This window comes from Motacilla alba, chromosome 5, assembly GCF_015832195.1.
Source record: "Motacilla alba alba isolate MOTALB_02 chromosome 5, Motacilla_alba_V1.0_pri, whole genome shotgun sequence".
Classification (NCBI taxonomy): domain Eukaryota; kingdom Metazoa; phylum Chordata; class Aves; order Passeriformes; family Motacillidae; genus Motacilla; species Motacilla alba.
In genome coordinates, this window is record NC_052020.1 from 46,327,168 (window position 1) to 46,350,648 (window position 23,481).

The 23,481-nt window shown below is 38.6% G+C and overlaps 1 protein-coding gene across 1 annotated transcript in view; it reads left to right on the top strand.

Moving 5' to 3' along the window:
• The window catches only part of LOC119701960 (ras and Rab interactor 3-like), a 158,215-nt gene that overhangs the window by 40,939 nt on the left and 93,795 nt on the right, over positions 1 to 23,481 (top strand). Inside the window, exons 3-10 of the mRNA XM_038139281.1 lie at positions 11,348 to 11,424; positions 12,630 to 12,704; positions 14,499 to 14,583; positions 15,275 to 15,378; positions 16,110 to 16,184; positions 17,170 to 17,195; positions 17,887 to 17,940; positions 19,011 to 19,153. Of these exons, the coding sequence (XP_037995209.1) occupies positions 11,348 to 11,424; positions 12,630 to 12,704; positions 14,499 to 14,583; positions 15,275 to 15,378; positions 16,110 to 16,184; positions 17,170 to 17,195; positions 17,887 to 17,940; positions 19,011 to 19,153 (639 nt within the window). The remainder of the gene's footprint in view (positions 1 to 11,347; positions 11,425 to 12,629; positions 12,705 to 14,498; positions 14,584 to 15,274; positions 15,379 to 16,109; positions 16,185 to 17,169; positions 17,196 to 17,886; positions 17,941 to 19,010; positions 19,154 to 23,481) is intronic.

The window sequence follows — 23,481 nt, forward strand, 5'->3', positions numbered from 1 at the left end:
CTTCTGCTTCTGCAGCCATATTCTATCAGATTTCTTTTATGACTCACTCTGTTTTCTGATGCACAAGCAGAAATACAACAAGCCACCTTATTTGTGCATGTTGGGGTTTTTTGTCCTAAGTGTTTGAGGAAAATCTAAATAGATACAGAGAGAATATAAGCAGAATATATATATATATATATATATATATATATATATATATATATATATATATGCTCTGTGTGTTTCTGATATATGTTAGGAAGGTGGGATTTCCTCTTCAATTCACCTAAACTAGTTCTAAAAGAGCAAAACCAGTTTCTGAGCTACGTGATGTAATGAGATGAAGATGATGCAAGCTTATTTTAAGACAGAAGAGTAGTGCAGTGTTGTTCCTGCATGGGCAGAGGTGAAAGCAGTCTGTATGTTTTGCAGCTGTATGTTTAAGTTCCTTGAATGGCACTGCAGAATGTGATGTGGGTAACACAGGAGAATTTGCCTCATTTAGACCAGACTCAAAAGCATCCTTTCAATGAGCAATTTCTGCATGTATTTTGTGGGCACCATCTTGGTGTGATGTTTCTTTAGAAAATTTGGGATGTTGTTCTGAGAGGTTTTTTTAATTTCATGTATATGGTTTCAGAAAGTGCTTTATAATATATGGCCTAAATATGTGCTGCTGTTTGGTGTGATTAGATAAGTATGTCATTTTCCTATTGCTCCTCTTGTTGAGAGTTTAGTGCATATACTTCACTGAGTTTTTTCTTTGCCTTCATTAGCTTTCAGATGCTGATTCTTTTCCTACCATGTTCTGAGACTCCATAATTCCCTGTCTTTATTTTTGTAGTTACCTCAGTGATATTTATAGACTGTGATTATTTCCCATGGTGCCTTTCTGATGGTCCAGGTAGATGTGCATTTCTTGCTTCTCAAGGCTGGACGATATAGTTTGGTGCCTGCTAAGCCTTTTTTGAGCATCCATCAGGTACAAATATATTTTTGATGTGTTGGTTTGGGATTTTCTGCAGAATGGTCCCTCGTAGTCTGTATGCAGACAGAGTAGTAAACCAGTGCAGAATAAGGTGGAGAGAACTCATCAATTTGCTTGTCAGGCAGCAGTGTTTTGAAAGAAATTAAAACTGCTGGCACTGTTTAAATTATGTGCACTACTGATGGCTACTTGGGCATGAGAAGTACAGTGCACACAGTACAGTGACAGTTGGATGCCTGGTTTTGCACAGCAACACTCCAGACTTTCAGCTTGAGAATTTTTGCAGAAACGGAGAAATACCTGAGTTCAGGGGAACTATTTGTAGAACCAGCAGCAGTGAAGCAGGAGCTCCAGCTATGACCTATATATCCTGGCTTCCAGCTGGGCTTGTGCCATATGAGCTGAAGCTTGTGTGACAGTAGTTCCCCTGTTAATGGTATCTGAGCTGGCTGGATTAAAGAGAGATGTGTGTTGTGTTTAACTGTACTTTCTTCTACACTTAACTTCTAAGGTCTAAAAAAACCCTGTACAGATCTTTCATGATCGGGCTGTGACATTACTAAATTGATGTACCTTTCCCCCCCTTTTTTCCTTCCTTTTGTTCATTTCACTTCAGTGGCTTTTGGCCTTGTATTCCCCTTTGTCTAGCATTGCTCTAAGTAGAGATTCTCTCCTTCTTTCTGTGAATTGATATGAGCTTTATTGCATCATTTATTTACAGATACTAAATAGCCATGAAATAGCATTCTGTGTGATTGAAGAGAGGATGAGAAAGACTGTAATTTTGGATTGTGAAATTATTTTAATGTTTATCTTACTACTTTCCAGTAGTGACTCTCCTGCTGTTTCCCTCTATTCTACATCAGTATGACTTTTATTCTGCATTATTATTACATATTTAGGAGATAAATCAGTTTTCCTCCCTGAAATCTCCAATGCTGCTTAGTAGGCAGTTTTAGTATGTGGAAGTCTCCAGATCTTCTAAGAAGCTGTTTTTTACTTACCAGATTTCATACCAAATATGAGGATATTGAAATATATAGTAGAGGCTAGAACTTAAAAGAGATTGTTCTTGAAGTACTGCATTACTGTTTAAAGCTTCTCACTCAGTTTCTAGACTAATGAGAAAGTGCTCCAAGGGATGGTGTCTGGGGAGGACTGTGCAAATCTGCCATTTGAAAAAGTATTTATGCAGTAAATGAATCGTGACATAGGAGCTGGAGGGTTGAGTCTTGGTTGCCTTGGATGGGATTACCTATGTGAGAAAGGTGAAGCAGATTGTTCATCTGTGGCGTAAGAAATGTATTCATGTCATTTTTTATTTTTGAGCAGAAACTGCTTGCTGGAATGCTCATGTGTTTGTGACTTGGAGCTAAAACATACGAACTGAGAAGTAATGCTAGTAATCCAGTGTGCTCAAAAAGTGTAAACCTGGCCCCACAAAATTGTGATGTTTGTTTAAAAGATAAACAACAAGTCGGTCTCTTTTTTGTTTGTCTTCTGGATTTTGTAAACCTTTTTGGTTTTTGGGCTTGTGCTCTCTTCTGCAAACACAAGGGCTAGAGGCAGAGGTTTTTGTTTTAAGTGAAATCTGATGTTCTTACATAATTGCACTGTTTCAGGACCATGGTTTCAGAAAAAGTAAAAAACCAAATACACATTTTACAAAGAAGTAATGAGACTTGGCTATACCATATAAGCATGGCTCACACGGAAAAACTATTGTATTTCTGATTTCCATATGAAAATGATTTTTCAAAGCACCAAGGGGTACATGGTTATACTAGATGCTTGACTTCAAAGCCTGACTTCATCCAGAGGTTTTTAATGCTGTTGGAGGGGTTTTTTGAGAGCTTATTTGGTGCAACTTAAAATAATTTTCCAAAAGTCAACTTCCTTCCAAGAGAAAAGCAAAACATGGAGAATTAACTGGCAGATCACAGTTTGTGGCATCAACACCCTGATTTTTTTAAGGGCGGGATAGGGCTTCTGATTTCCATGAAAATGTTGGCTTGCCTGTACTGAACTCTCTTGGATATTCTGGCCTCAGTAAAGTCACCAAAGAGGCCTCAAGGCCTCTGCCTTAGTGCAGCATCTTTGAATTTTACCAGTTCCCTCTTGGTTAAAGTACAGGAAAACTCGCTGTTGGAAACAAACCTAAGTTGGCATGGGTGGAATAAATGTTTGAGTTAGTTCTTTTAACAACTGCCTTCCATAGTTTTCCTTTTGTAACTAGAAAGAGAAGCTTCTAAGTAAGAAAAGTAAACAATACCCATGCATACCCATTGTATGCCTTTCTCTGGTCTTAGTAGGCCTGACTTAAAGTCTGCTGTTGCTTTGCTATCTCATACCTATTTGGTTCTAAAAAAGCAATTTGTTTAACTTAATTTTAGCCTGGTAGAATCTTAGCCATGTATAGTTTTTGTGCTATTTCAACTGGAAGAATATCACAATTTTCCTAGATGGTTAAAATTCCTGCTTGGAATATATTTGGTATATTTTAAGTATTAAATTTCATTTCCTTTTCTATGCATTTGGGGGAAAAGAATGGTGTGTGCCAATACAGCTGCTTTAAATGAGCCATGCTGAAGCTTTTACTGAAGTAGAAGGGATTCAAAAGCTTATTATTATGCATTCACTGTGCTGAAGGCACAATAGCACAGTTTCATTTAAAGTGCACTTCTGTTCTGAATGATAGCTGCTGTGCCAGCTCTTGTGGTTGCTTAATTATTTCGTCTCAGTGTTTTCTATATGTGATCTGTTCAATTTTCAAGTTACCTGGTAGCTTTTCTGGCCACTAGCAGTTCAAACTTAATCTGTGGTCTGACTTTGATCCAGTCAATTTTGCCAGTGATTTTGCCATTTGAATGTGGTTGTCCCTTCTCCTGAGGGTGTACCTGGCAGGTAATAGACCATATTCTGTGTTATTTGAGGTATGTCTCCAACACATATAAGGAGGTAGTATTCACCCAGTTTTATTCACTGAAGAAGGGTGGGTAGAAGGAACTTGGTTGTACAGAAAAGTACTTTTGTAGTCATTTTGGAAGCAGAGATGTTCATGGAGCAAGGTTGGTGGTATTTTATAAAGACAGATGTTATTTCCTGTCACTTCATTTATATGTGCTATTAAATGTAATTGTCTTTCTTATTAGCTCTGCCATGGTAGCCAGCTTTTACTTTTTGAAGGGCAGTTTTGATCTCCTTGTTCATGTGGCATCAATGGCATAATGTTGGAATGGACTAATAACGCAACCCTGTGCCAAATGAGGTCTTTGGATGTTCAGGAAAGATTTCTACCTTGGACCAAATTCACTTAACTGATCCCTCTTGCTTGCATATTCAAGCAGCACAAGGAAGATTTTCTCCCTGCTATGAAATTCTGTAGCGTGAAGAAACCTGCCAAGGACACCTTCTGTGGTGGTTGTTCCTTGTATACTGCCTGCTGACAGTAATTTTGGGAACCAAGGAAGAGCTGGTGGTCTGCTCTGATTGTCAAGCTATTCATTAGGCATAATACAACATGTATATGTTGTAAGTATATGTAAGAGCAGCTCCAGTGCATACTCAGTAAAAATATTTTTAAAGATATTTTTAAAAATATTTCAACTGGGGAATCAATACCCGCTATGTGTAAAAGTGTCCTTTTGTGCCAAATGGAGTGGGTCATTTCAAAGGTGATCACTAGTCCACAGTGTCTTAAAATCACGTTACACTTTTCATAATCTTTTCAGTGAAGTGCTACAACTTGTCTGCTTGATTTCAAAGCCCATTGTTCCAGAAATCAGACTGTCATTTTTCCTCTGGCAGTACAGTTTATGAATAGACCTGCAGTGAAATCCCCTTGAAGATGCTATTGACATGTCAGACAATGCAGCCTCTTCTTGGTGTTATTGTGAGGTGAATAAACTGAGTTTATAAGTGATTAGGCTGAACAATTAGCATAAATACTTTCCATCCTTTAGTTCTGGAAGAGATTTTTGAGTCTGACTGGGAGTAAAAAAAAATTCTAAACAAGACCTCATTGAGCTTGATCTGAGGATACCAAAACCTCATAGTGTGATGTTTGACTCTCCAGCTTGTTTGCAGCTAGAAGGCTTGCCTGTGAAAAACATAAGGAATAATTCTATTCTGAAGGGCTGAAAAGTTGCCTGACTTTTTAATAACTGTCGTTTTTATGTAAGTCACAGCATTGATTGTTAATCCAGTCATTATCCTTTTTCCAAAAGGTAGTGATCTTGCCAGGGACATCACTTTTTATCTGTATTTAAAAAGGACACAGCCAAACTGAGTCCAAAAACCGGCACAGCCAAAGAGCTCTCTCCTTCAAATGAAACAAGATGCTGTAGACCATAGAAGCTACAGACTTTCAGGAAGCAAAAAATGAGAGAAAGGTGGAGAGGGAGTGTCAAATGTATGGCTCAGAATGGGAAATTCCATGTAGAGGCAAATTCCATGTAGAAGACACAATTATTTACAGGTAACTGATGTCTGTAGTTAATTCATAGGACAGCCAAGAGGTAGTACAATTTAAACTGTTCACATTATTCCATGGTGTTTGTTCAGTCCTGAGAACCAGAATTATTTCCCCAGAGCCTGGAAATGGCGTGTCATATCTGAAAAAGCTGCGCCAGTGCTGGACCCTGGCAGTGTTTGAACTGCTTTGCCAGCCTTGGCTCAGAGTAGTGTGAGCAGAGCTGAGGCAGTATGAGTCAGTGAGTGAAAAAGGGGAGAAGGTAAAAATTTTTTTAGTACCCTGGTTTAGGAATCTGATGTGTGAAATAAAAGGATTGGGGTCCATAGGTGGCATTTTGAAGAGTACACTCATGCTTAGTGGAAAACCAGTGTCCTAATAAGAGAAGATGCTAGAACAGTTCAGAAATTGTGTGAATGGTCTGGAGGCCAGAGAGGAAAAAAACAAGCAAAACATTATTCCAAACCTTGGGAACCTTTTAGAGTTTTTTTTTGAGTAACACAAAGGTTAATGCATGAAAGACTGCTCTCTGGTATGTGGATGCATCCTCGTTTTGCAGTGCTTGTGTATTCTTGTGTCATCACTGAGTCCCCTAGATCAGGAACTGGAATTTCATCATGCCTTTTAATTTTTTGGTTGATAGATAATTCTTAATGTATTTTTTCATTGTTTGACATTGACTTAATGAGTGAAAATACTTTTTTTATAAAAGAGAGACGAAACTCAGTGTAAGTCTAGGATTTAATAAGGTATTAATTCTACTTTTTTATGGTAGCTAATCCAGTTTTGTATAGATATTTTCATAACTTCATACTGGTGGAACGAGAATTTTCAAGGCTATTTCATAAATAATACCATTCTTTACAATCATATATTAAATGGATTTCATGGTTGAGAGTTGAGTCAGTTATTTGCTTCATAAGCTGCTACTTTTCCATTGCTTGGGAGTCCTCCTTTGGTTGAGCAATGTAAATTGAATTAATATACCAGCGAGATAAAATTGCTCATAATTCTACTGTTTATGAGGTGAGGGGTATGGAGGAGGATGCTTAGTGTGCCTCCTGCCAGATGGTACTTTGCCTGCAAATAGAAAGCTTGATCTTTGGCATCGCACAGTTTTACATGGATGCACAAATGCCTCTTGAAGTTGAGTGGTGTTTCAAATAGTTTTATTGCACTTCATTTGGATTATTGTTGTTGCCTTATTGTTGCTCAGGTAGTATAATCCATGAGACAGGTTTACTTAAGAGTTATCTCTACAGAAGCATCCTTGCAGAATTTGTCAAATAAACGTGTATTTCTTTGAATAACCCGTTCCTGATTTGCTGTAAGACTGCTGCCTAGGTTAGTATGCAGCAAAAGCTGAGCATGAGGGAAAATCTACAAGTCATCCTGCTACAAAAAACTGGAAACAGCTGTCTAATGGGAATGGGAGCTTAAAGCTTGATAATTCCTACTTTTTCCAGGGGACATGATCAGTGAACTGTTCTTTATTTCTTCTTTGGTCTGTTTAAGATTTGTATGTTACCAGCTTTCCTGTTTAAATGTGCTTGCTGAATGTACCATTTTTCTTCTTTACTGCCAATTTGGAGTTAAGGGCCTGTTAGCTTGTGGAAAAAAACCCCAAAACAACAACCCTTTAATGTACTATGGCACATTTATGATTTTCTAATGACTGTTCAAATCCATTACATCTAATTTAGGAAGCATTATTAAAAAGGAGGACTTACATATGGCACATCTTATATTTGAGTAAACTAGTTTCACTGTGGTGGTAAGATCTTTGGGTTTGGCTTTTTTCTGGTATTAACACAACATTGCATCACTAAAGTCAATACTTTTCTATAAGCAAAAACTACCTTTTCTCATGTACACAATTACTATCACAATATTTACAGTGCACAGGTTGTGCAAGAGGATTAGCTGAGTGTGTTGTGTTGTTCCCTGAGAATACCTACATGTCCTGAGGTCATCGCTGTCCTCCTGAGACTGTACCACTCCAGCACCTGGAGTAATAGGTGAAACATAAAGAGAATATGGGAGGATGCTTTCAGAGTTGCTAGCTATTTTTCTGTAAAAATCTTCCCAGTGCACTGATATTGAAGAGCAGGATGGGCTAAAGTCAGAAATGTTCTAAAAGCAAGAAAAGTTCTAAGACATACTTATCCTATTCATTGCAACTCAGCTGATACAGGACCCTTGCATTCAGGGAGATGTTGCTGGAAGGAGTGATGATTTTCTGGCTTTCAATCAAATCTGGCAGCAAATTAGTATGGAATTATAATTTAGTGCAATTTGCAGTACCATGGAGTCTGGTGCAAGTTCAACTCCTGTCACACAAACTGTTGATATCTTGCTTCTGACACCAGGTAATGATGCATGCATTTGCTTGACAGGTACAAAGCTCACTTCTGTACACAGTGATGAGTTTGTTCAGTGTCACTGAGGCACAACTACATGTGTATGGACACAACACCAAGCCTGGGGAAGATGAGGATCTGGAATGTGGGAAGGGAATTGCACACAAGCAGAAATATGCTTTAGTGCAGAGGTGCCTAAGGCTGTTTGCAGTGCTTAAACAAATGACACAAACTTTAAGTATTCAAGCTGGCTTGTGAATATGATTGTTGAAGGGGTAAAAGTGGAAGTGGGTAATTATGTCTTCTCTCTATCCTTCATCCCCCTTACACGTCTGATCTGGGTGAGTGTGGTGATCAGCAGTCCCTGAGTGCTGCAGTGAAGGGGTAGGCATTGCAATCTGTAGCTATAACAGGGCCTGAAGGGACAGAGGAGCAAGATGTAGGCATTGAAAGCGGCATTGAGCTTTTGTGTACATCATGTGCCTAACCCCCCTTTCTGCAGAGGCAGAGCTGATTGCACATAGCCTTCAAAAATCTGCAGATCCATTTTCCCTGTCAGGAAAAACCTTAAGAGTTGTAGCAGGCTTGAACACTTAGCAGGTGTTAAGACTTGGCATGTTCGTTGTGAGTAAATCAACTGCTAATAAGGTGAAGAAATCACATGTCAAGGCAGGTTATAAAACCACAGATCCACGTGGTTGTTGAGATGGTTGTCAAGCTTAGGGGATTCTGAGACTTCACTTCATTGGCATCCTGCCTGTCAGGATATGGGTAGGGCATGTGGGAACAATGCTCTCAGGGTACCCAGAATTAATCTGCTAACAGCCTACGTCAGGGCAGGTGTCACAGGCACGCCGGGGTTGCCCCAGCTGCTTCGTGCCAGCTCTTCGCTCCAGAGCCAAGCAGGCAGCTTACGCTGTGCAGCTGCTCTTGTGTTCTGTTCTGAGGCATGCTCTTTGCATGCCTTGTTTAGCCACAGACAGCTCAGCCAGAGCTTTTTATCAAAGGTGAATCATGCTTTCTGTCATGCCATAATCAAGGATTTTTATGTCCATGACTCAGAGGAAAAGGCGGTGGCATCCCTTCCAAGTCGTAACTGGATAAGGTGCTTTTGTTTCCCCCCTCATTTAATGATTGGAGAGAAGGAACCAGCTACAGATTGATGGCAATTACAATATAGACTTGGCTTTCTTGGTGCCCTCCCTTCCTCCTGAGATTTGTGCTGGATAAGATGAGCTGCAGGACCCATGAGTTTGCAACAGTACCAGCAGGATAAATATTTCTGTATTTCTATCTGATTTTAAGATGATGGGTTTATGTTCCCCTCCTTTTTTTGGCAAAGGTTAGCCCCATTAGACGTACTGCTTTTCATTTAATCTCCTTCTCCCATCTGTTCTGTCTCTTTTCAGTAGAAACCAAGGAGATGTAGCTCCTACTCAGGCAGACAGATAACTCCATCTCCCATACATGAGAAAATATCTGTGTGAAGCAGAGCAGTGCCTTGCTGTGCACACGTATCAGATGTACCACGAGGGCAGACTGCTCTCTCAAACTCTGATAATGCCATATTCCCTCTGTCAGCTTATACAGATGAGGGAATGCCACTGCCCCCTTCAGTTACGTGTTGTTGAATTCCCGGGGCTAAAATAGGACCCAAGGGAATCCAAACAGCTTTCTCCTGACAAACTAGGTTATCACAGCAGTAGGTAAGAAAAACAAATACTTTAAAGTGCTAAAGCCATGATACAGCTAGTAAATAAAGAACAGTGCATGTAGCTAAGGTATACAGAATTTATAGATGATCGTTAGACCAAACCTGTGATTATGTTGATAATAAAGCCATAAATACAGCAAATGTTTCTACAGTAAAACTCCATACTGTACCTTGGAACTCACTGGTAGGTGGCCATTTCATTAAGGAAGAAATCTTGCCTACCAAGCTCCAGAGCTTACTTTAATTTCCCTGACTTTTATAGAAGATTTTGAATTGTCTCATTGTGAGAAAAACTGCACACTGTGAGTTCTTTGTAGAGAGGAGCATTATCTTTGAGAAAAGCTGTTTTCATGTTAGTTCATGTAATATTACCTCTGTGAGACAAGCAGGTTTTTATTACAAGTAGTTATTTATTACTAATGCTGTTATCACCAGAATATACTGTTATCACTGTCTGTGAAGCAAGGCAGTTTGCAGTGAAGCTGCTTTGCTTTGTTTTATGATTAGATGCCTACACTCATTTTTATTTCCTGGCTCTTACCTTTGATGTCCTCGGGACTTCTGATTTCCTATTTGGTGTTAACTTCACAGAAGGAAAGTCACCTTGGAAAGATTAGAAAAATGGTGATTTTTATTCATGCCTCTTAAAACTTTGGTTTATACTAACTTAACCATTTTTAACATTGTACTGTGAAATATTATACAGTCATCTGAATGAGATTTCCAGGTGGGTAATAGCTTCCCAGATGACACATCCAGTTTGCCAAGATAGGGAGCAGGGATATATTCCTTCTGCCATATGGTGGCAGTAAGGGCATGGCACTTCTGGCACAAACACCTGTGATAGGAGCTGCACACCTTTGCATCCAATTATGTGAGAAGATCTGCCTCATGCGCCGGCTCCTGTTGTCATTGCTAGGGACTCGGGCCAAGGCTCTGTTCTTTGCTGTCCTATGTGTGTTCTCACAGACACAGCTTGAATGGAGGAGACAGGGGGCAAAATGGGGGTTGCAGTGTGAATGGTGTGTGTGTCCTGAATACATCCACATGGGCATGGTATTTCAACCAGTGATGTAAGAACAACCAGATTGTGTAAGGAGCTGTAGATCTGAGTATTTTCTCCCACTTCCCTTCCATTAAGGAAGTTTCCTTAGTGCATTTTTAGTTACTAATCACTTCAGATAATATTAGTTTTTATTAGGCAGAATTTATTAAAAAACACATGTCTTGTGTGCATACTAATTTTTTACCATATATTATTTCCTGTGATAGGGAATAACTTCTCAGAAAAATTTTGCTTTTGTCAGCTAATGTAACTGACTGTAAGTTCCTAAAGTTGATGGTATTTCATTAGTATTCCAGAAAGGTATTGCACTCTTCTGGAGGGAATGGTACTTTATTATAGTAGATATTGCTATATTTCTATATATAGCAGTGTATTACTACAAGGGTAGATATTGCTATATTTCTATATATAGCAGTGTATTACTACAAGGAATCTACTTGACTGTTGCATGTATATATGCTTCTGTTGGCATCTTAAAGTGTTTATAAAACATATAATAGATGAAAGTGTTGCTGATTGCTGCATCTTGACCAGTAGTATGTGAATTATCCTGTACTGTGTTCCTGTAAGAGTGTCAACTGTGATTACACAGTGTCTCAAAACTACGGAGCACTAAAGAAATTCTGAAATGGCAAGCTGTAATATAATACATCAGAAGAGGCACTTATGTTTGGTCATGTGTTTCTGCAGATGCTTCCCTATTTTTCATTCTTCCATTTATACATACAGTGTACATTTTTTTAAAAAAAGTATGTTTTTCTTTCAGCCATTAATGAGTTTCCTGAAGATATATTTACAAATAAAGAACGCCAGCAAGGAGGAATTCTGCTTCATATAATTGCTGTAAGTTTTTCTCTACTGTGCATAATTTTTGTTTTCCTTTTATGTTACTTATTCTATTTTTATTTTTTAATAACATATTAATCATCATAGTGACCTTGCTATGTAGAGTTCTGTGTATATCAACAAGTTTTGAATACTTTGATTTGAGTATTTCTAATACATCTATATGAGTACAGTTTCTTAAAAGGTAGTACCCTGGGGACATGGTATAGTGGTGGACTTGGTGTTGTTGGATTAACAGTTGAACTTGATGATCTTAAGGGTCTTTTCCAACCTAAAGGATTCTGTGACTCCATGATTTAAAAAAAGGATGCAAGTCTGAATTTGCAGTACCTATGCATTCATCCTCTTGGAGATAAAATCCAGTCGGAATGGATCACATGACTTGTATTTCATGTTATGTAGACAGAGTTTGGGATTCCTTCATTGATGACATCGAGCATGATGTGGAAGTTTCTTGAATCTCTTTCTTTTCTTTTGTGCCTCTATGCAATTGATGCAATTATAATTTAAAAAGCCCCAAACCAACCCTGAAGAAATATAGAAAATACAATGTGGAATTTTATTTTCTATTGTATTAAAAAACAAAGCAAGTGAGACCTGCAGGCTCCAGTTTTTCATTCCCAGCTCAGGGAAAGTAAAGTATAAAGGAGTTCTGTTTGATGGACAGCAGCAGGATCAAACCCACTGCATGGACACAGCACATAGAGCTGCATAAGACTGTGGGAGAATCACACGTATGCAGGGAACCAGGATCATTTCTAAGCCTTTTGGTGCAGTGATCCATGGACAGAGTCCACTTATTTCCAGGTGTAAATATTTCCTGAATATATATTAATCAGCCTGGTTTTACTTTCTGTTTAATTACTTGGACTGATAATTAGTTAAAAATATAGGATGACTACATAACTTTGTAGCTTTACCTGTTGCTTTTCATTATATGAAATCTCTTGTGGCATCCTGTTCTGTTAAAGTGTGGCACCTTTCATATTTTAGGGTCTGACAAATGTTCCAAATGAGATCTTACATTCAAAAGTCTGGTTTTGTGTCATAAATTTATCAACTAGAGAGATTTTAATTTGGAATTAAATAAAAAGTGAAGCTATATATTTCTGCTAGTTTGAATAAAGGTAGCATTACCTTTTTTCCTCTTTTCATAAACAGGAAAAAATCTAAAGTTTTCCTTGAATTTGTTTTCTTTACAGGCTCTTTATATGTTTTACGCTTTGGCCATAGTATGTGATGACTTCTTTGTTCCATCCTTAGAGAAAATTTGTGAGGTATGTTAACAAGTATTATCACTCTTTTAGAAATTTATTTAGAGACTATTATTTAGAGATATTATTTCCCATCAAAAAATGAACCAGTGGTCTGTGCACACTTGTTTCTCTGGCCACACTCAAGCAGAAAAAAACCAAAGATCTAATGAGATCGCATGGCAAAACCCATTCTTAAATACCTGAGTCATGTAACTAGAAGAGGTATGGGTTATGGATGACCTGGATTATTGTACTCCTTTTTTGAAAAGTAACTTGAGGAAAGATATCATAGATAGAAAAATTAATGTGGAGGCTATGCAAATCTTATTGCACATCTAGCACCATGTCAGCAAGGAGAAAGGAAGTCTACATGGTCCTAGCAAAAAATGGAAAAAAGAGAAAATCTGTGAGAAAAGTGTGTACCTTGGATATGGAATCAGAATACAAATTTTATATGAAAAAAAAGTAACATAATGGCTTTACTTATTTTTTGAGAAGGTGTTTCAAAATTACATTTAGGATTCTAACTGAGTTGATTGTGACAGAGTAGAATTAATACATGGCTTATAAATGTTGTGTTGAGTATGATTTTGGTGAACAAACCAAATACAAATTACAAATGTAGATTTTAACTCCTTTTTAAACACAAAATGAAAATTGCATCTCCTTTGCTTTTAAACAAAAATAGGAGTGACCATTTTCTGAAAAAGTCCTAGGGGTTTTTGTGGCTAGTTTAAAAGTCTCTTTCCCTGTTGCTAAATGTACTAAATACCTGTTGGTGTTACTCAGAGTTATAAGCTTACACTCATCAGTAGAAGAACAAATAGAATAATAAGGGAATAGTAAAATACTCAATTGAGATATTTTCTTTCCCTTTCCAGATGTTCAGTATTCAGCATGCACCTTAGACACCTTATTTAAGTTATTGGTTGTACCAATTACTGGCTTCTGATCCTTCATAAAATCTTTACATTTTATCTCACGTTCTGCTGAACGTCCAAACAGCTAGCAAGAGTTCAGATAGCATACTTAGGTTTGAGCTCTTGCAGCATGACTGGTAATAGAATGGTAATATTTGTGTTTATGTTTTGTCAAGATGTGTAGGATGCCATTGTTATCAGCTTAAGACGTTTTCTGGCAAACTGCTTGAAAAATAGAGGAAATTTTTACTTCTCCTTTTGTCACTAGTTAGTTTTCTGTCCTTGAAAGAAAAATAGTGTACTAAACATGATCCTAGAGAGTCTCAAAAAGGAAAAAAAGCTCCTCCATAAAACCGTGTTTATAGTTCAAGGGAAAGATCTTCAGACTGCTAAATTGATGCAACCCACTTGTGGACCTGCACGTGTTTTTGCTGGTCTGAGAACTCTAAGTTACCTATATCCTATTAGAGCTTAAGAGACACCATCATAAAAATAGATCTCTCTACCATGCACAGCCCTCTCTGTGTGTAACTGGACTAATTTTATCTGTGTCAGCGGACTCAGTTTTGATTAACACCGTTGAAAAGTGATGCCAGAATCAAGCCTGCTGTTTGTAGGATTTATTCACAAAGGTTGTGTTTTTCTGTTACCAATTTTCATTTTTGAATTTTAGAAGCCCTAAGAGTTGGGGAATTGAATGACTGTGTTTAGAGTTACAGAAGTAAATTAATGAGAACAATTTGAGATGTTTGCAATCCTTTTGAATCTGCAGAGATACTTTTCTTTAATCAGCTCCATGTAAACCACAATTGACTATTCATTTACATATATAACTGTAGAACTCCACAATGTAAATACAGTAGCAGTGCTGAAATTACCAATTGTTTTCTTCTAGAAACTACATTTGAGTGAAGATGTTGCTGGAGCCACATTCATGGCGGCAGGGAGCTCCACCCCAGAACTGTTTGCATCTGTTATAGGTATGGAGCCCACACACAAGCTTTTTTGAGATCTGCTGTTAAAAAATCAGCAGGAGATCAAGCACAGGTACCCATTCTTCTGACAATTTATAATCAGCAATTGCAGCTGTCAGTCTGTGGTTCATGGTATCATTAACTACTCAAAATATCTCATGAAACTGTGAGTCTTCTCTCAAAACACAGAGAGGAATGTCTGATTCTGAGCACAGGACGCAAAAGAAGAGATTTATTGAAGTCCCTTGAGAAGTAATTTGATATATTTGGAGATAGATTAAGAGCAGCCATGAGGAGAAAGACTTGGGGATGTTGGATGATGAGCTCATCATGATCTGTCACTGTGCAGCCGATGTGCACTTGCAGCCCAGAAAACCAGCTGTATCCTGGCGTGCACCAGAAGCAGTATGGCCAGCAGGTTGAGGGACATGACACAGCTAAAAACTAAGCTGTGAAACAGAACTTACTGTTGAACTAACTAGTTAAGAAGTCATTTGCTATAAGTATATATGTAGAGGTTCTAAGCCACAGCTAGCTAGACTAAAAGCACAAATTATTACACAGAGAAGTGGACCTTAATTATGAAACATGTTTTGGTTAATCTTTGAAACAGTCTCTACTTCACAAGTAGTACGTGTTCTGAGCGACCTAAAATTCAATGACAGAGGTAGTTACCTATGTTTTGCTCTCTCTGCAGGTGTATTTATCACTCATGGAGATGTAGGAGTTGGGACCATTGTTGGTTCTGCAGTTTTCAACATCCTCTGCATTGTTGGTGTCTGTGGACTGTTTGCAGGACAGGTTAGTAAGATACTTGTATTTACGTAGTTCAGTTGCTTACAATTCACAAGTTTCCATGAGCATATGTTAAAAAAACCCCACAAAATCACAGACAAAAAAGGTATTGTGAATAACCTCAAAGATTGGAAAGAATATACAAATGCTTTACAAATAGTGAATGTTTCCAAAAAGTTCAGCTGTAATGTCAGTGCTCTGAACATACAGCATACAGAGGAAACTGGTTCCTCCTAATACAATACTGTGTTTACAATCAACTGATCATTCCTACCTGCTCATCCTTCCTGGTACTGATGACAAAGAATCTGGGACACAAGCATGAGATTTGCTCCATTTACTCAATAGATGGTTTAATTGTTTATCATATTTTTTCAGGTAGTAAGTCCAATATATCCACAAATAAAAGGAGCAAGAAACAATTGATTTGCTGCAGTACAATGAATTTTACTTTACATTTGAAATTATGACCATATTAAGTATCATTAGTAAGAAATATATTTCAATAATGGAAGTTTCTTAATAATTTTTATTAGTGATACTTATTATAGATCCACTGTCTAACAGACTGATACATCTTCATCGTAGCATAAAACTGCATTTTGGTTTCAGAATTGTTGCTAGTAATAATAATTACTCTTCTCACACGCCTAAGTTATTTTAACATAGGGGCCTTTTGGTTTGTTTGTTTTTGAAATCCCATATATTTTGTTGGCTGAAGGTGTGGTGTTTTTCAGGTGGTTTGTCTCACCCAGTGGGCTGTGTTCCGGGATTCTGTGTACTACACAATATCGGTGATCGTACTTATTGTGGTAAGCAGCTCTCTATCAGTTACTGTGTTTCATTGCTTGAATTTTTGGTGGACCAGCCTGCTCACTATACACATTGGCAAATAATTATTTTCCTAACTAGTTCTAGTGGCATCTGGAAGTCAGAGTTGAGCTCCACAATGCTATATAAATATGAAGATATCATACAGCCCCATGGAATATGTGCCCACCATGTCCATCAGTGTCCATTCATTTTGTACCTAGGGTTCATAAAGTTCTGCAGGCTAGAAAGATATTGTTATGCAGCACAGATAGCACTCTCCTCAGGCCAAGGAGACTGCTTGATGTGGAGGTGAAAAATTCTGAGCTACATATCTATTTTAAATAGAAAAGGTGGCTGTTTCTTGCTTCTACATAGTAATTTTATTTCTGATTCTGGGTAAGTTTTTCCATGTAGAGCACAGGAGAGATACCACTTCGTTCATCTAGAGCAGTGTAGTAGTTCCTGAATGTACACGTTTAATGTGTCTGGTGGCAAGGCAGGGAAGTTTTTTGTAATACAAGTGGATCACTATCTGTGTATTCAGTAACAGCAGTTAAACAGAATAGAGTAAAATGTGTATAACCACTTGACCCAAGAGGAGAAGTAAAATTCCTGCCTGTTCTGCTAAAACTAGTCTAGCTGTTAGAAGGACTCAAGAGTTAAGGTTTTTTGGAATAAGTGACTTTGTGGTCCTTCGCACAACATAGCGTGTGGGTACATGAGTACATATCTGTCTTTCACATGCTTGCACCATTTCACTTAATAGTTCTTAAAACAGCCACTGACAGGGATCCAGGCACTGTTCACAAGGTTTGTGTTTTGTGAGGGGCACAATCCATACAGTGCAAGTTCTGATTAGAAAGGGTCAAAACTTGAGTAGGTCTGTCTAGATATGGCTGATACTTGCTGAAGAAAATTGACAGTTTGTTGAGATAGATCAGAGAAATGGTCAATTTATGTGTTTCTTTTTTTTCCCTCTTCTAGTTCATATATGATGAGAAAATAGAATGGTAAGTTGTGTAAATTATTCCATGCAATCCTGTATTTGCCATGAGGCTCACCAGTAAATAGAGTTGTAGTGTAATTGACTTTCATTCTACACACTGAGAGTGTGAGCTGGATTGAACACTTAGGAAATTCTGTGTATTTTGTTTGGGCTTAGTTTTTATGATGGTCACAGAAAACAGAAAGAAAATGTAAAAACCAGGAAACATTAAGGAAGTACACAGCTCTGTGTAAGGCTCGAAGATTCCCATGGGCAGAGAGGGTAACCAAAACTCTTCTGCTCTGATTCTGACTGCTAACATTTATGGGGATGCCAGATGTTCCAATGAACACTCCAAAGTGAATCCTAGTGGAAGATCATAGGCACCTTCTAACAGAGCTCTCAGAGTGCCTGGCCTGTGCTTCAGCACTGAATGGCAAAAGGCCTTGGTGTTACAATGCTCAGAGGGTAGCTGTGGTTTCAGTCTGCATAGCACATTTCTGAAACCGTGCATTGCATTTTATTTGCACGTTTATTGAAACTTGAGAGTCTGCTTCCCCTCTCATTCTGCTGAGACACCATCTAATCTTAATGATGTGAGTCCTGTGTGCACAAATGTGACTTGTTCCAGATGTTTAAGGCACACTCCTACGTAAAACTTGTAAAGCATACAGCTGTTTGAATGGCCTTCTAACACTTCTTTCTGTCTTTTTGAGGTGGGAAAGCCTTGTACTCATCATTATGTATTCATTCTACATACTTATCATGAAGTAAGTACTTCTCCTTGCTGTACCCTTTAGATGTTAACTGACCATCATTCTTTTGGTCTTGTTTTGTCCTTGGCCTTCCTGCCTGAGGGCAGTACAGCCAGTCCTGTTTCTGTGTTAGATCTGTTGGGTTTTATGCTTAACCAGTTTAATTCTAGGTTTGTGCCTAATCAGCAGCAAATACTTTCATGCATCCTTTTCATAGTGCACAGAGGTAAAGTAGCTTTCAGAAAAAGTTGAGAAAAAAGTCATTTATACAAAGATATATTAAAAGTTTGCAGGGTGCTCTGGATTGTAAACACACATCATATCAGCTTTTACACATATTTTGTACTCCCTGGAGAACGAGGTCAAGGAACATTAGATAGAGTGCTGAGCATGTATTTGTCTTCAGACCATCTCATACCAGGTTGTTTACTGACATTTTCTTCTGTTGTGTCACTGCCTCTGACAGGAGAGTCAGAGGTCTCACTGTTACTGCAGGTGTCTGTGAGTCCACCCTTCTATTGCAAATTGCTTAGACTTACATCCATCCCTTGCTGCCCTTCCCTCACAAATCACCCTGTTGGAACTCCCTTTTTTCCTACATCAAGTCTTAGCAGAGTCATTGACAGCCCTCCTAGATCCCTCCCTAGTGATAAAATAGATTTATGCTGTCTTTAGAAGGGTATGCTCAGCAGTCCCAGAAATGCTCAAAAACCCTCCCCCAGGGAACCCAGTACTGAAAGAAACAGTGAGGTGAATTGTGAGCTGATGCAGGAGGAAAGAAGCTGCTGTATAGTGAATGTTCTGGCTCCAAAATCAACAGCTCCAGTGTTTTGCCTTCACTGAATCTGCTCTAGTGTCTTTTTACAGTTCTGCTGTATGTCATGAGAGATAGGTGCAGTCCTTGCTTTCCTATCAGCTTGCCACTGAGTTGGACAGCCCTTTCTCTTCACTTCCTCTTAATTGTCAGAGAACATGCCTCTAGGCTTTACTGCTTGCCTGCAGGAGTTGTTCTCAGATGGTTTTAAAGTTTGCCAAGAAAATGCAAAAATCCAACCTTTTTAGAGACCTTTTCTTTGCACTTTCAGGTACAACGTGAGGATGCAAAATTTCTTCACCCTTAAAAGCAAGAATGTTGGAAATGGTGACACAGTCAACAATGAGCTGGAAGATGGTAATAAATGTTATGCCTCTAGTTGTGATGACCCATCCATTCCATTACTATGGAAAGGTAAGGCTGAGCAGACAGGACTTGGAAAAAGAGTAGTTCACAGGATACCCTTTTTATTTCTTTTATGCGGATCAAAACAGTGTCACTATCCAATCATAAGCAGGGTTAACTGGATAATTCAGCAGTCAGATTACCACATTAAAAGAAAAAAGATTTTTTTTCTATATTCTGAAAACAAGCTGCTTTGCACATTGGCAATTTTGCTCCCTTTTTATCTCCTGTTCAGTGATGAGCTGCAACATTGTGAAAGAAATATTTATTTTTTTTTTACCAAGAAGAAAGCAATTTTCACTTCAAAAATTAGTTTGGAATGAGAAGTTGAGATGTGGATGTTGAAGGAAAGGACATGGGCAGATCAGTGGGCAAGAGGGGTTACAGGTTGAGTTCAGATCCCCAGAAGACTGGTTTTCACATGCCTAAATAGCCTGTATACATCACCAGACACATATGTAAAATTGAAAAATGCAGGTTCTTTGCTATTTGCGTCTTTGTCATAAGGGAAAGAAGATGATATCCAGCTTCTGGTACTGAAAGTAAGCAAAAATACCCAGGTATTTTTGGCTTGTTTTCTAGGCCTGATTTTATCTTTGTCTTATCTCTCTTCTCTTCCATTCTCTCTTTTCTCTATAGAGCAAAATCATTCCACTTTCAAAGCACAGACCATGTGATTTAGTGAGCACTTGGGCTGCTCTTAACAAGCGAGGTCTCCTCACTTTGCTCTTTGCACACATCTCCCATTCTAGGAAGCTGAGTTCATCAGCAGTGTTGGTAGCATTGGAAAGATCCCACAAATAATGCCAAACAGAAATTTAGAGCAGACTCAGAGAATCCCACTCTTTTCTGCTTCTACTGTTTAGGCTAGGATTTCTTTAAGATAGATATAGGTAGCTATACCTATAGGTACAGGTTTATTCAGTGACAGCATACTGCTACTCAGGTCCTAGATAAGGTGAAATAATTAAAAACTATTTCTCATAGGGCATTGTAGCATGATTAAGTGATGGTGACTTTGAAATACTTTCATCTCATTTCATAATGAACTTTTGGGAGCATTGGCTCTTGTATAGTGAGGTCTGTCACTTGCATGTGGATTTGTGTCCATGCAAGGTTCCACTGATGCTTCCTGTGGAGACATGGGAAAAGGGTAATCCAGTTAAACACCACAGATATTAGTGGTTTTTACTTGTGACGAATTTGTTGGGTTCTGATGTCATCTCCCAGCAGGCTCTCCTCTCTAGCCCTTGTGGTCAAGAGACAATAGCACAGACTGCTTGCCCATCCATCTATTTCCTTTTCAAGGAAATGTGTAGATTATTGAATGCTTGTGAAGAACATGCAGAAAAAAAGCAAGAAAGCTCCACTAGCAACTGTCCACATCAGATTTCTTTTCTGATTTTGCCTCAAAGAGGCACTGATACTGCAGTTTCAGTCAGATTCCCTTTGCCTTCTCCAGCACCCATTACACAAACACATGCTGCTTTGGAGGGACAATTGTTCTAAGAGCCAGAGTGTAGAAACTGTCACAGGCAAACGTGTCTGAGAAAGTACAGAAAGAAGAGGTTAAGGATTTGGAGAGAGCAGTGGGAGGGGAGGATGGCAGTGTTAGCCTAACTGCTTTATGTGTCAAGATGCTGTCCTAGAAAACTGTCACATGGCTGCCTCTAGCTTCTTCCCTCCTGTTCTCTCAAAATATGCTGTGACCCATCAGTGACTCCCTTTTCGTTGACACATGCTGGCTTCACAAGCTGAGCTGCATTTTCCCCAGCAGCAGCTTTCAGAAAGGAGCACTGCTAATAGCAAGGAGAGAACTGGAGCTGGCCTCTGCCTTGCGCTGGTTAACAGTTTTAGGATCCACCAAAAAACCTCCCTTGGCTTCTCCAGGGTGCAGGTTTGACCTTAATCTGATTTTCCACAGGAGGAAAGCCTAATTACTTCCCATGGAGGAACAGTTGCTTTGGGTGAGGAACTTTGTTTCTAGCAAGTATAGTCTGTTGCTCAAGGTGCAGGTAAAAGGTATAACCTTGTAAAGCTCTTTTATGCTTGTAAGTTTCATTACTTTCAAGAGCTTCCTGTGGTACAATATAAAACCTTTCATCACTCAAGCTTCAGAAAGAAAAAGGAGAGATTTTCACCGTAAGAAAAATTTCATTTCAAGGGTGAGTTCTGCACACACAGGTAAAGGCAAAGTAGCTGTACTTTGTGAATACTGCTCCAATTTTCAAAGTACAAATGTGTGTTACCCTTGACTTTTATTGTGGTGACCCAAATTTCCACCAGGTGGCATGGTTTGACACCTGCCTGAAACCAGAAATTTGGACAAAAGCAGGTTTCTCAGGGACTGGGTTTCAGAGCTGAAGTCATTAAGTAGCTGTCTGTTGATTTTGACAGGGTTGTTGGTGCTGAACCTTTGGTGATGAGCAGTAAGTTTGTTGGAAAGAAAAGCTGTTCTCAGTAGAGTTTTTTTAAGGATTATCGCAGAGGAGAGTGCAGAAGGCTTTTCTCCTTTTCACATTTCTTAAAACAACTTTTAGGTGGAGTCCTTACTATATGGGGCTAAGGTATGTTGTTTTTTACAGGCATAGGGAGTCAAACTGAATATAATGAATATAATAAGAGCGGTGTGCCACAGTAAGTCAGAATAGCTGCTGTACTTAAATATCTATTTAGTATGAGGTATGCCACAGCAGCGCTGAGTTTTTAATTATGATACTTTCATCACAGCTGAGTGTTTGCTCACTGTCTTCATAGGGCTCTAAGAAACAGTTTCAGAGTAACTTCAGTGCTTCCATGTTTTTCATGTCACTGTAAGATGAAGCATTTTGGTTAATTCTCTGGAGGAACTCACTTGGGAACAGTTAATCTGTTGAGACTGTTAATATCAGGCCTTTTTGTCCTTACCAGCATTGCTGTCAAACATTTATTTTTCATTAGCTAAAGCAAATGTTAAGTTTATGTGTCTGATCCTATTCTATGAGGACTGATTCCCAGGAAACCTGTCAGGCTATATATTTCTTCACAGAAAAGCTGCTACACTCCAAGAGTCACTGGAGTGGATGTGCTCCTTATTTGCATCATCAGCCACAGTACTCAGCAGGGTTAATTTGGTTTAGATGATGGGATAGAGGAGGATAATTGCTCCTTTACATTTAGAAAATGTAAAATTACTACTAGTTCTGTTCTGTATGAGAGATGTTAAGCTGCAAGCAAGACTCCAGAGTGGGTTCTTTGAGTAGGGCACATTTCTTCCTGAAACCAGAGATCTTGTGATGCTTCAGGTGACCCCAGTGTACTCACTGAACCCATTTTAGTGAAACAAGGCAAGACACTCAAATGCTTGGAAGGGTGAAAGTTGCAGATGTTTATTGGTGATTTACAGGCATGCTTTTTTTTCTTGTTGAATCATTATGGAGAATGTATTTCTTCCACTGCAACTGTGCTAGAAGATGCTTGAGACAGCAAAGCCTTTTTTGCATGATATGACTTAGATGCATGCACGGATCCAGTCTTCCTGAAAAACAAAATTATTTCAACACTGGAACAATGCAAAAGAGTAACAATATAGGCTTCTGTGTGTTTAAAACAGGTCCATTTTAATTCCCTTGTTTGAGTTGAATGTTTTCTTAGATTTCCTTTGCTTCCTGACTGGAACCATGCACTAATTATCTTTCACTTCCACCTCCTAAATTCTCCTCCTCTTCCTAATGTAAGTAACAATACAAAAGGGGAGGGAGAGGGGGAGGCCAAGCTAAGCAAAGCAGAAAACAAGCAGCAAAGAATTTTTTTCTGTACATATTATGATATGTAATAATTAATATTTATTATAGTCATGTATGTATTTCCTTCCCTGCTTTCTAACACCACATGGGTATGTCTCCTGTCTGCTGAGCCTTGCTCTGCTTGATATGTGTAGTCTGTAGCATTTGTGAGAATATTGGTTTGTTGGTGAGCTCCTAAAGTCCTTGCCTGTACTTGTGTTGATTCCCAATAAAATTTTGTCTCTATGTGTTCTTAACATGGTAGAATTTTGTTAACTTTGTAATCTTGGTATGGGTTCCTTTATATTAAAAAAGGCTTACTTTGTTAGTTAGTTAGAACCATAGATTTGTTCTTGACCGTTCTTATCATCATTTCAAATTTTTCTTGTGAGAGATACGGGTAGTATTCTGTGAAGGTAAACTGAAGATTTGCAGAAGGAGTGAACACAACATTAGGGCGTTCTGCATGTGCAGCGCCTTGATCCAGTGGAACAGCTTTAGAGGTTTCAGGAGTGCTGTCTACACTGCCACAGTGCAAACACATCTAGAGAAAGGGTACAAAACTCTAGTGGG